Source organism: Pteropus medius, unplaced genomic scaffold (genome assembly GCF_902729225.1).
Source record: "Pteropus medius unplaced genomic scaffold, Ma_sr-lr_union100, whole genome shotgun sequence".
NCBI lineage: Eukaryota > Metazoa > Chordata > Mammalia > Chiroptera > Pteropodidae > Pteropus > Pteropus medius.
The window spans coordinates 14,790,403-14,804,008 of record NW_024349799.1 but is presented as its reverse complement, the minus strand read 5'-3'; the positions used below and the strand labels follow the sequence as shown (position 1 = coordinate 14,804,008).

The 13,606-nt window shown below is 39.1% G+C and overlaps 1 protein-coding gene and 1 long non-coding RNA gene across 3 annotated transcripts in view; one reads left to right on the top strand and one right to left on the bottom strand.

Moving 5' to 3' along the window:
- Positions 1-13,001, bottom strand: part of VPS53 (VPS53 subunit of GARP complex) — a 122,709-nt gene extending 109,708 nt beyond the window's left edge. For both annotated transcript variants that reach the window (XM_039886224.1, XM_039886225.1), the window contains exons 1-4: positions 12,759-13,001; positions 10,677-10,757; positions 3,328-3,377; positions 1,813-1,879 (exon numbers count right to left, since the gene is read on the bottom strand). In XM_039886224.1, coding sequence (XP_039742158.1) covers positions 1,813-1,879; positions 3,328-3,377; positions 10,677-10,757; positions 12,759-12,845 — 285 coding nt within the window. In that variant the 5' untranslated portion in view covers positions 12,846-13,001. The remainder of the gene's footprint in view (positions 1-1,812; positions 1,880-3,327; positions 3,378-10,676; positions 10,758-12,758) is intronic.
- On the top strand, positions 240-5,222 carry LOC120621024 (uncharacterized). Its single transcript, XR_005658062.1, has 2 exons — positions 240-304; positions 4,520-5,222. It is a non-coding gene; the product is annotated as an uncharacterized LOC120621024 (long non-coding RNA).
- Positions 13,002-13,606: the final 605 nt, after the last annotated feature.

Sequence of the window (13,606 nt, the reverse complement as noted above, 5' to 3'; positions counted from 1 at the left end):
TACAAAAGTGCACAATTGACCTAACTGAATTAATACTGAAAAGGGAGGACCAGACATCGTATGAGGAAGACAAGAAAAGGCATGCTCAGCATTTGTTAGATAGCAATTCCTGAAATATGATGCTAAACAGAATACAATCCAAACGAAAATGAAAATGGTTAATAGATAACATCTGGCCCTGAATCATTAAAGAAAACCTCTGCCCCACACACTTCTTTTTCCCTTCATTCCCTTCCTTAGCTAGATCCAAAGGATGTAAAACTTTGAAATGAATCTACAATGACCTGTATGCCAACAAAACTAGGTATGAGAAACTATAGTTATGTCATGTTACTTTTTTTTTTCTCCAATATATAAACTTAATTTCCACCTTGATTTTTAAAAAATTGTATTGTGGTAAAATACACAAAAATCTTAACCATTTTTAATTGTACAGTCCTGTGGTATTAAATACATTCACACTCTTGTGCAACCAGCACCACCAACCATCCCCATAATTCTTTTCATCTTTAAAACTGAAACTCTGTACCCATTACACAATAACTCCCCATTCACCCCAAGTCCCTGGTAACTATCATTATACTTTCTGTCTTTATGATTCTCACTACGCTATGTACCTCATATAAGTAGAATCCTATAGTATTTATCTTTTTGTAACTGACTTACTTCATTTAGCATGTCTTCAACAGTCATTCATATTATAGCATACATCAGAATTTTTTTTTTTTAAGGCTGAATAATATCCCATTGTTTGTATATATCACATTTTGTTTATCCATTCATCTTCCACCTTTTAGCTATTATGAATAATGCTGCTATGAACATGGGTGTCAAATATCTCTTCAAGACTCTGCTTTCAATTCTTTTCGTAGATACCTGGAAGTAGAATTGCCGGGTCATATGGTAATTCTATTTTTAAAAAATTTTTGAAGAATCTCCATACTGTTTTACACAGCAGCTGTATCATTTTATAGTCCACCAAAAGTGTATAAGAGTTCTAATTTCTCCATATCCTCACTAACACTTGCTGTGTTCTATTTTTGGGGGTTTTGGGTTGTTGTTGTTTTTTTTTCTTTTGATAGTAGCCATCCTACTGGGTGTGAGGTGGTACCTCATTTTAGTTTTGATTTGCATTTTCCTAATAATTAGTGATGCTGAGCATCTTTTCATGTGCTTAGTGGCCAATCTCATATCTTCCTTGGAGATATGTCTCTTCAAGTCCTTTGCCCATTGTTAATCGGGTCGTTTGGTTTTTTTGCTGTTGAATTTTAGTTCTCTATATATTCTGAATATTAATTCCTTACCAGATATGTGATTTGCATATATTTTCTCCCAGTCTGTGGGCTGCCTTTTTACTCTGTTGATAGTGTCTTTTGATGCATAGGTTACTGTTACTTTTGCAGTAACAGAAGTAATACCAAAATCTCAACAATTTAGCAGACAGATAAAAGTAGCAACCTTATTTAATCACAGTATACAAAATAAAAGAGGGCGCAACAGATATCTGATACTAAGGAGAAAGAGAAGAAAATGTCGTTTTTTTCATTTTGACTTGAATGCTCCAGTCCTGGAGAGAGCTGTGTTGTAATACATATTCCTGGCCCAAGAGACACTGAGAGAGAGCTCGTGGCTGGTCTGGGCAGCCTACCTCTTCCACTCCTATGGCAAATCATGTATGTTTCCTGCTGTGTATGGGACAGATCAATAAGAAAATGCTCTATAAGAAGGCAGATCCACATTTTGGTCACTTGGTTACTGGGTTTTGAATAAATTAGGGGAGTATAATTAACATGAAGGAATAAGTTTACTTACTTGTCTGCCATCCTGTCCCACATTTGTTTGACCTCTTACGACAGTTCGAATATTGTCATCTAGTCTCCTAGCAAAAAAAAAAATAAAGACTATCATTAAAATAATCTCTATTCTAGGTTAACCAAAATTTAAAAAAACCTAGTAATTTAGTTTGTACCTACTTGTCCAGAACCAAATGAGTTGGAATGATATAAGACTGAGGCCCTAGACCCCAGATGGGGCAGCAACAGTAGTTTAAGAAGCCAAGCCTAGCACAGACTGATGAGTCGTATTTTTTTTTTTTTTAAGGCTATTTTCACTTAATATTCAGAGCTGTCCAAAAGGACCCATATAACTTTTAGTATCTTTCATGGAGTAAACCAGGAATGAGAAGTTGCTGAAACTTTATGGGAAGAAGCCAGAGAATTCAAATTACCCTACACTAAATCCTTCCTTAGTAACTTCCTCAGGAACCTTAAAAGGGATAATGAGCCAGGATTTATAAGAAATCAGTGCTTTGCCTCTGGGCCCTGCTTTGCCTCTGTGGTCTCCAGCTCCTCCTTCTCCTGTGGCTCAATAGGAGCCATTTAATGGCACCTTAACCAGAGAAATTTATATCAGTCAATTTCATTTTTCATTTGAAGAATTCATTAAAGGTATAGGGGCGGGGGGACTAAAAATAACTGGCTCAAAAGTGATTTGCACAGAGAATTTCCATTATCTGTGCAAACTCTGCACAACTTAGTGGTCTCTTTTTATAATCGTTATAGCTCAAGTTCACCAAAACGATGAACGGGCTTCTCTGCACTTCCTAAGGCAGAGGTTGTCGCCAAAAACCCAAGGTCATAAGGGAAAAAAAAAAAATCACCTCCTGGATTTGAAATAAAGGCTTCCGCTCATCAAAAGTTAAAAAAAAACAACACTATATTAAATTAATGATATCAACCATTATAATAACTATTTAATGAATAAACAAACATTGAGTATTTACCATGTGTCAAAACTTGAACTGTAGATGTAGACAAACCAGAACAAGGCTACTGGGCAGGAAGGACATTTGAAGACCATCCTAGACAATCACATCCTAGATTAATCATGATGTTTATGCCTGGGCCACCAATCAGTCCAATCAGCAGATCTGACCACATTGGTGGCTGGTATGTGGCCACAGGATATATATATATAAACCCATCTTCATGTCTAAGTCTTGGGAATACTTCCCCGCCTCCCACAAAAAAGGGTAAATCTGCTAGGGAAATAAAACCATTAAAAATATAATAGAAATGCTTTTGCCTCCTTTTATAATCAACTGTTTTGAATAGCCTATTATAGCTTCCTTCCCTTTTCACAAATAATTGAAGATTGACTGAAGAATCAAGTTCTTTGCTATAAGGTGCGTACCTCGGATAAAAGAATTATTTTTTAAAAAGTTATCATCTATAGCAAACCTGAGATTTCAGTTATCTCATAGATAAGTGTGATCCAGAATGTAAATTAACAATGTACTTTTCATTATTAATAACGATAGTTCCTTACCTTATTTTCAGTCTAATCTTGTTCACAACTTCATCTATGTTTGCCAGAGACTACAATAAAGAAGGAAAAGCGCCAGCTATTATTTCACTTCCTGGAATTCCTCTTTTACAGGGAAATGATGACTTATAATGGCTATTTATAACATCTCAGAAAATTTAGTCATACAATATGATACAATTTTTACTTTTCCTAAAAAGGTATAGCAGCAGTTGGCAACTACTACAAAATCTAGCCTGGTGTTTTATAAATAAAGTTTTATTGGAACACAGCCATGCCCATTTATTTACATATTATCTACAGCTTCCTCTGACATACAAAGGTGGAGATGAGTAATTGTAACAGAGACTGAATGGTCCACAAATCCTAAAATATTTACTATCTAGCCCTTTACAGAAAGTTTGCCTGACCCATGCATGATATATAGAATCATGACAAATTCATACAACAAAATACAGCAATGAAAATGAATAAATGATTATACAAGCAACTACATGGATAAATCTTAATAACATAATATTGCACATACAAGAAACCAGACACAGGAGCATCTATGTATGATTCCATTTATATATTTCAAAAATGAGTGGAAGTATTCTCTCATGTTACAAGCTAAGACAGTGGTTATCTCTAGGGGAGACAGTGACTGTGAGGAGGCAAAAGGGCCATATGAAGATGTTTTATTTCTTGATCTAAGTGGTGATTACATGCCTTTATTCATTTTATGAAAATTCATCAAGTTGTACACTCAAGACTGGTGTACTCCTCCACATTATATACTTCAATGAATACATAAATCTATATTTTCTAAGTGTATAAGTCCATTAGAAAAAAAATCTGAAAGGGTAAATACTAGTAGTTGTACTCTATACTAGTAGCTGTCATCTATGAAATCATTAACAGTAGCTGTAATCTATGAAAAGGAAGGATTTTAGGTGTTTCTTCTTTTTGCTTGAGTACTTTCTAATTGCTCTATAATGACTATGCATTGCTATTGCAGTTATAATAAAAGTTATTTCTGTTTTTAATGACAAAAAAAACAAAAACAAATGGACCATTTCCAATCTCAACGAGCAGAAAATATGAGGAAATGGTGCCCCCTAATGGAAAAGAGATGGTATAATTTTATAGCACCATTTTCACTTAAGTTTTCAAAATGTAATTTTATAAGTCTTCTTTCTCTCTCCCCCAACAGACATTTTACCTCAGAAAGACTTGAGGATGATGCAAGAATTATGCTTATAAATTGCTACTGGCAACCTGTGCTGGCTGGAGGAGACCAGGAGTAGGTCTGGTAAGAAAACCAGGTCACGAGTGTTTCAGATGTCAGATGGGGACATTCATACCTCACCTACTGTTCTGACAAAGCCAATGGTTACTCAAAATTTTCAAATATCCAAGAACAGACAGAGGTAAAGATAAATCTCAGAAAATAGAAGTTATTTTAATTGAGGAACCTACTGTCAAGTCTGTTGCTTCAAAACTGGACTGGGTATAAATCGTCACTTTGGTGACAGGAGCTGAGTTGTTGGAGGACCTGGGGTTGGCACAACTCTGCCACTAACAAACTTGCTGAACATCTAGAGGGTAAGCTGTCTAACCTCTCTGAGTTTCTATTTCTTCATATGCAAAATGGGCATAATAGTTCTGGCGTTGCTCATCTCTGCTGGAACCCATTCCTTTAAAAAAAACTTTTTTGGGTACTTTAAAAAAACTATTTAAAAAATGTTAACATTTGAGAAATTTGGGGTGAATGGTAGCCATAAATTCTTTGTCCTATTCATACATCTTTTCTGAAAATGGGAAATTATATCAAAAATTAAAAAATGTAATCTATTTTAAATTGGTAAAACATGTAGTGACCAAAAATTCAAATAGAAGTGAATAGTGAAAAGTAAGGCTTTCTCTCCCCTGTCTTGCCCACCCACCTCCCAGCTCTTCTCCCCAGAGGCAATGGCTCTGGGCCAGTTCCTTTTGCACATTCTCAGAGATGGTTTATGTATTTAAAGCACATCCATAACTTATATCCTCTTCTTTATATAATGCACATTGTCCTGCACCATGCTTTTTTTCACTTAACAATATAATTTGGAAGTCATTCCACATCGGTAAATATTGAGTTATGGTGGTACAGTAACTATTGCTTAAGTTTAATACTCCTTAGACATGAAGGTCTTGCTTAAGCCATAACAATTGTTCTAAGAAGAATAATTCAAAATATATTATGCCTTCAGATGTTCAACTGCATTTAAAAGAGTAAAAATCTGGGAACGACCTAAATGGCCATCATTAGAAAAGTTAAATAAATCAGGCCACATTCATTCAATGGACTTTTATGCCACTAATAAAGACAATGGACAGGGGGCTCTGAAACCAAGATCATTTATGAAATGCTAACAAAGGAGAAAACACTTAAAAATATCAAGTACCCATGAATCTAGCTATTAAAGATCAGGAAGAAATATCCTAAAATTTTTAAACTTGACTGCATGTTAGGTGGACCCATAAATGACTACTTTCCCTTTATCTTCCAAATTTTCTACTGGGGAAGCAAAAGAGAAGCATGCTAACATTTTATGTGGATCTGTTATGCAATAATCTTCCAGACCAGGGGTCCCAAATCCCGGGGCCGCAGACTGGGATCAGTCCATGGCCTGTTAGGAACAGGGCCACAAAGCAGGAGGTGAGTGGTAGGCTAGTGAGCAAAGCTTCATCTGTATTTGCAGCCGCTCCCCAGCCCTAGCATCACCGCCTCAGCTCCACCTCAGATCATCAGACATTAGATTCCCATAGGAGCATCAGTCTCCAGTGCCAAGAAGGTTGAGGACCGCTATTCTAGACATTTTACAGAAATGGTTTCCCTTAATCTTCTCAACCATAGAGGCATGTTCTTTTCCTCTTCAGTGTAAAGAATGGGAAATAGGCCCTGAAAGGATCAATGCTTTGCCCAAGCTCCTGGATGCTGGATTTGGTTGGGGTCTGTCCAACTCCTGGGTCTCTGCTCTTTCATATTCTACCATGCTACCTTTAATATAATGGTTCTTGACCTAGTTTTTCTGCACCCCAACACACCTGAGGGATGACACATTCCCTGCTATCGGTTTAGTGCCTCTCGGTGGCAGTACTTCTCACTGGGTTTGAGGCCTCTCTGAGAGTTGGGAAAACGCCCCACAGGAATCCAGACTGGCTACCCTGGGTGGAGGTGAGATATCATTTTGAGAATCACTCATCTAGTTTAGTTGTAATGTGGTTGTACAATGTTAATTTGATCACTTAAGTGTCTTAATTATTGAAAAGTATTTCCCGACTCTAATGCCATTCTTGCTGATTACAGAAAATACATAAAATCACGCACCTTCCAGCAAAGTCTAATCACCGTCAGCATTTTGGTATAGTGCCTTCAACTGCTTCTTCTACATAACTATGTTTTTGTTTTTAATTAAACTGGGATGATAGACAATTTGATATCTTATTTTTTTCACTTAACAATATAGATGCAGAGCATTAAAAATCCTTTATCAACAGCTCCACGACTTTTTTTATAACTTCTTAATTACATTCGTTTTATATATTTTTAAAATAAATTTCATCTACCTGCTCCAAATCAAAGCTCTAACGAAAACATGACAAATGATTATTTTCAGTTGTCTACTAGGACAGCAGCAGTCCCCAATTTTTTTGGCACCAGGGACCGGTGCTTCCATGAGAATCTAATGCCTGATGATCTGAGGTGGATCTGAGATGGCTGATCCTAGCTGCTGCTAGCTAGCCCTCACCTCCTGCTATGTGGCCCATTTCCTAACAAGCACCAACCAGCACCCATCTGTGGCCTGGGGTCTGGGGACTCCTGTACTAGGAGACTTAAAAATCTGGCTACTCTTCAGAACCACCTAGGAGGCCCTGTTAAATACAAAAACCTTGTTTCTAACTCACCTGGACCGGGTGAGTTAGAAACATCTGGCGATCTGTTCTAGTCCACACTCCCGCCTCCAGGCATTCACAAACATGCAGGAGTTGCCACTCAACAGAAACACATACACACTCTCCTCCTCAGTGACACTAAATTTATTCTTGAAATACTGACATCTACTTTAAATATTCTAAACTCATAATTCACATAATTTATTGCAGATTCATGAGGTACATAGATGGGTTTTGCCCAAGATCTGACAATAGTTGAAAAAATTATCCAAAAATTATCCAAAGTATCCAAATCATGCCATTACTTTCATTACTACTATTATCTTTTCATCAAGGTCTATGGGAATCTGGGTTGGAAGATGAACTGCTAAGTGTAAATCCGGGATTGGGGAAAAAAAGGTAACCCTGAGCTGTAAGTTTTCTGAGTCACTTAAGAAACTTCATTACACATTATCATTTGTGTATGTGGAGCATAAGACATGTAACTGAATCTGTGGAACAAATGTCTTGTGTTACTTTCAAAAGTTTAAAAACAAATACACACAAAAACATATCAGGAAGAGGTGAGAACCTGGTGTTTTTCTATATAATTTTCAAATCTAACACTTGTTTTGGTAGGTCAACAATTTTGATAGGGTGAGCTAAATGAAATATTTTCATGGCTAAAACTATCTTTATATCAGTTGTTCACAAATTTCTATGTCCAGCCAATTCCCAGAATTCTTCTTTCATAGAAAATGATGAGCTCTAAAGGCTATCTGTGAAATCTCAAAAAAGACAATCATACAGTATGATGCCATTTTTTCTAACTTTATTTTAAATATTAATATGTCCACTAGAAAAAGTTTAGAAGGATCTATGCCAAGATAGTAACAATTATGGGGATTATAAGCTTCAGATTCAACTATGTACTTCTAGCTGGATGACCCAAATATTTTCAAAACTGAGCTCACCTTTACATCTTATTCCTAGCCTACTTACCACTGAAACCTGCTCTCCTTCTTACTCCCAATATAGGGTAAAGGTGCCAACACTCACTCAGTCTGCCCGGCTAGAAATTAAAGATCAAAATCCTTCATTTGGCTATGATGCACAGCTTAAATGTCATTTCCTCATGGAAGCCTTTTTGGATCCCTCGGATTGAGTAAGACTCCCTGTGCTCTGCTTTCACAGTCTTTAGCATATTTCCTTCATGGTGATGCTATCACGTTTAAGCTGAGTATTCTTTTTCTCTCTGTGCCTCATTACTTCCATCATAAAACAAACTTGTTAACAAAGTGGAGAATTTATCAGTGTTCAGAGTGCCTCCAATAAAATAAGTATCCAATAAATGGAAACTGTTATTATAGTTGTTCTAGAAGTTAGAACTCTTTTGAGAACAAGTAACAATGACTAATAATTATACAAACACGTCATCGTAAAGTCATAATAATTTACTTATAGTCTGTTAATGGTGTGATTATTAGCTACTAAGGTAGGCTGGAAGCTCTATGTTGGTAAGGAGCATACCTGCTTTGTTCACCCCTCTAGCCCCAAACTTCATACAGAGCTAGGCAAAGGAGGTATTTTTTGTTAAGTAAATAGTGAATTTTGGGTTGTACATTCCTTCAATCACCAAATTCAGTGACTTCTGTCTTCTAAATAGCTTTTGGATGTTGTTCTCTCCAACCCAGTCTCTACTCAGGCTCTCATCATCTCTCTTAAGTGATCTATCACAGCAGTCTAACTGGTCTTCCTGCTTCCAGTTCTGCCTTCCCCCAGTTCATCTTCCTCACTGCTGCCAGATGGAATTTTTAAAACGTGAATCCAATCCAGTCATTATCCTGTCAAGAGTCTTTCAATGAACACCCGCAGCCTAGAGTAGAAGTCTCCAGAGTAGGGTGTGTGCAGCCTCAAAGGGTTTGCAATAATACCCATTAGGGTACGAGAAGAAAGTATTTGCTATTCTTTTTTTTTTTTGGAGAAAAACATTACAATGTCTACTTTTATTCTTTATTTATCTAGCAAACACTACTGAAACCTAATGTATTCAAGATTGGTGTTAGAATATGTAGGTCATATGGGGGGGGCGGGGTTAGGTACAGGCTTAAAATTTCGCCCAGTGAAAATTAATTCTATGGAAAACATTTCACTGAGAGGCATTCGGTCTCCAAAAACTTGGAGACCAAAAACCTGGAGGACACCATTCCTTTAGGATCCTTGCTCTACCTACCCCTTCGGCCTCACCTCCTATGAGGCTATGATCCCTATATACACTCTGCCTCTGCCCTGTGTTTAAAAAGATCTTTCCTGTCATCCTGGAAGATTTACCTTGCGGTTCACTTGACCTAGAATGTTCAGCCAGATGGCCACAAGCCTGGCTCCATCACAGGCATCAGGTCTCGGCTTAAAGGTAAGTACCTTAGAGAGACCTTCCCTGACCACCCATCTAAAGCACCCCCCACCCCAAAGCTGTCATGCTCTATCGCTGCACCTGCTTTTTGGCATACCATCAACCATACTTAATCATGTCTTATTTATTTGTTCATTTGTCTATTTTCTTCTTCCCCATACTAGACTCCCAGGAGATCAGGAACTTGCTTGTCACATTTATCATTTCTCCCCAGTTTCTAAAACAGTGCCTGGTACTTAATAGACATTTAAGTTTGACTAAATGAATAAATGAATCCTTTAAGACTTGGAAGAAGGGCTTTCCTCCTCCCTGAGATTTCAGTCTTTCTAGGAAGAACTGTTCTTTTGTTCCTCAATGAACTATTACACACCTCTCTCAGTATTCACCAGTGTCTCCCTGACTTGATCATGTACATTTCAAGGGCATGAACTGTGTCTTATTCATCTTTGTATCCCTAGCACCTGGCACAGTGACTGACAACACCTTACAGGTGCCCACTGAATATGTGCTGAATTAATAAGTGAAAAAACAAGTAAAACTCTAAACTTCTCCCAACTCTGCTGCTTCTAATTTGGGGCTACACCTCCCCCCCCCCAAAAAAACAAAGAAAACCCATCTATTTAAGCAAATTACCTATCAAAACAAAATAAAATGTAAAGTCTGAAAATTTGTATGTTGAAATAGGAGTGAAAGTAGCTTTATGACTCTAGGCTTATCCTGCCCATCTCATTCCCACTTTTCCCTACATTTAAAAAATCCTTTCCACTTCCCAATTTACTACAGAAAATTTGAGAGGACTTGCACAACCAAGGGTATAATTTCTAATAATATGCTCATTATACAAAGAATTCCACCCTAACACAACAATAGTATTTGGTATTAGCTAACCCCACCCCATCCCAAGTGGCTACAATGGAGTCTGATTTGAATTTAACTCTCCTCATTAATCAAGGCCCCTTAGGTTAGATAGTAAAATACAACAATCATAACACTCGGGTTTAGCCAGAAACTACTGAAATGAAGGAAACACTATACTTACTTGCTCCGTTGGGAATAGGGCATTGATATACTCCACAGCATTGAAATCTGCTCGATCTAAAGGATCCTGGCTTGGAAATACCTATAAAAAGATATGAGATTAGAAATAACTGTCATCTTTCAGTCTTGTTTTATGTCTTATTTCTTTCCTCCCTACTGGATGGTAAAATCTTTGAAGGCAAAAACCATATCTTTTTTTTTTTTTTCATTTTATAAGGCTTAACAAACAGATGCTCAATAAAACATCTGTTAAAGTACATCTTTAATTTTCACCAACATCTGTAATTTTAACATCTTGGTGCAACTAACACAGAATGTGCAACTGTGAAAAGTTCCACAAATATCAACAAAATTCCAAGGACAAGGAAAAATAAATGGGCGTTGTGCGTATCAGATTAAACTAGTAGAAGGCATGGTTATAGTAAGGAAGTCTTGATAACAGACTTACGCACTATGTCTCAATGAAGTCTCAGCACTAGAATTCACTATGCATTCAAGCAATATTCATGCTTCGTTGACAAGAAAGGGAGAGCTGGCATTCAGGAAATGTCTCTAACAAGAATACTGAGTTCTGAGAAATATAGCTAATTCCCTTCAAAAGTTATAACTCGAACATGTAACAAGGTGAATTATAAAAGATGTCAAGCAATCTCCTAAGTAGTGGACTTCCCCAGCTCCAGGCAGTTATTTTGGGAAGCAAATTTTTTTTTTTTTTAGGCGAAGCAATCCTTGGTTGACCTCACAAATTGCAAGGACCCTGTCAACTTACAATCCCTTATTTTTTTATTTTTTATGCCTACAGCACCTGGTCTTCCTAGGTGGTCTCCCATCCAAGTACTAACCTGCTTAGCTTCTGAGATCAGACAGGATCGGGCTTGTTCAGGGAAGCATGACCGTAGATGCAAATTCTTTTCCGATATCTGCTTATTAGATAAACCTGTGCTAGAACCCAATCTTATTAATAGCAAAAATGTGCTCCTCTAAAATCCTTGTCAAACAATAACTGACTGCATTATTTGTTTCTTCCATTAGAGTCCGCTAGGTTCAAATAGCAAACAAAATGTGCGTCTTCATCCAGATGGAGGTGGGTGGAGAGCTGTGTGGCCTGAAAGCCAAAACCTTTGCCCAATGGTCTGGCATCCTCAGGATATGCCAAATGTGTTTTGTATGGGTAATCTAACCACTCTCAGAAAAACATACATCCAAAAATCTATAAATGGGACAATACAAATAAATGACATAGTACGGTGGCAGATCCACAGTGTTAATGTTCAATATATATTAACTATTACTATATTATTATACAAATAATGTTAGCAGCAATGTTTTACTTTGAAAAACTTCCCAGCGGCCATTAAATGTGGCATAACCCTTCTTTCCTTAAATCACATCCCCTAGCCAATTCTTTTAAGGGATATCTCCCTTTATCAGGAGCAATACCCACTTTAAGTGTCTAAATCACTATTTTTAACATCATTACTCTTAAAAAACTCGATAAACTTGAAAAGAGAATTTAGTCAACTAAAGGTCCCTGCATGGAAGGGAGGCCTCCTAACCCAAACTAATCAATAGCAGAAATTCTCAACTATTTATGGTAAAGGAGTCCTTTTTCAACCGTTTCCCCTCTGCTCTGCAATCCGCTTCAGAAATTAAATTTACCCCCTGTCCTCAATTCTGAGTAACTCACAAGGGTCTAGGTTGAGAATCGGGAGCAGCAGCGGAACAGCCTGGTAAATGAATGAATAGCTCAACAATCCCCCAAATATGAGGTTGCCGTCCACGAGGTCCCTTCTTCTAGATTCATCTTTTCAGGGAGCACAGGTCCTTTGCGCAAACGCACCAGGTCCTTTGCGCAAACGCACCCTCCAAAGACAACCAAGGACTAGAAAGGACTCTCTCCCTCCCCTAGATTCATAAATCCCTTCCCAGCACTACCCCCTCTCCCCAACCTTTCCTTTCCCTTCTGTGCCTAGCTCCCACCTCTCTGTGCAAAGACCGCTCCTTCCCCTTGCCATCCTAGGTCCCAACCCTAGATCTGCGCGGTCCTCCGCACTCTCCAACCCTCAGGGGGCGGAACACTCACCTGTTCGATGGCGAGCTGCACGTCGGGCGTGAGCTGCAGCACGGCTTCCAGCTCTTCCACGAACTCCAGTTCCTCCTCCTCCATCATACTGCCGCCCAGCTACCTCCTGATGCCAACCCCAATTGGGAGTCAGACCTCCTGTAGTCACCCAAGCCACAGAACTGCTACCCAACTGCAGCAGCACGGAGAAAACCCTTGGTTCTGTCAGCTAGCCGGGCACTTCCGGGAAGACGGGTACTTCCGGGATCCGGGGCACTCTGGGATAGCGGAGGACTGACCTCCGGTTGCCCGGAGGAGACATTCCTGTCATGTACCGGGAGTCTTTCTGGGCACCCCTGTAGTCAGCGGCCCCTACGTGCCTTCAACTCTCCCTTAAGATGGTGGGGGCCCTCGTCACCTCACCGAAGGTGCACCCCCCACTGAGGGCCCTGCCGTTGGGGAGTGCCTGGCCCCCCGGGCAGGACCCCCTCCCCCCAGTGAGGGTAAGCCCGGCACCGTCGCGACCGACCGGCAGCAACCGTTCACGGGCCGCGAAGCCAGCGATCCTTCACCTCCCAGGGCCCCTTGGTCAGTGGGAGTAGGTGTCCCCCTGCTATCGGGGGAGAAATGACCCCAGCTGGTAAGTGGCGATGTTGCCAAGGACAGTATGTAGGATGAGACAGCGTCCACTTGACAAAGTTCCCCGTGTGCCAAGTTTTCTGGGGTATCTGCAGCTTCCTCCTTGGAGGGGGCGGAGGGAGCCACATTAGGCAGTGTCTCTTCGCTGAGGAAATATGTACTTTCTGAGACTGAATATCTGGAGTCTAAATCCCATTCCACGACGGATAAATTGTATGATCTTGAACAAA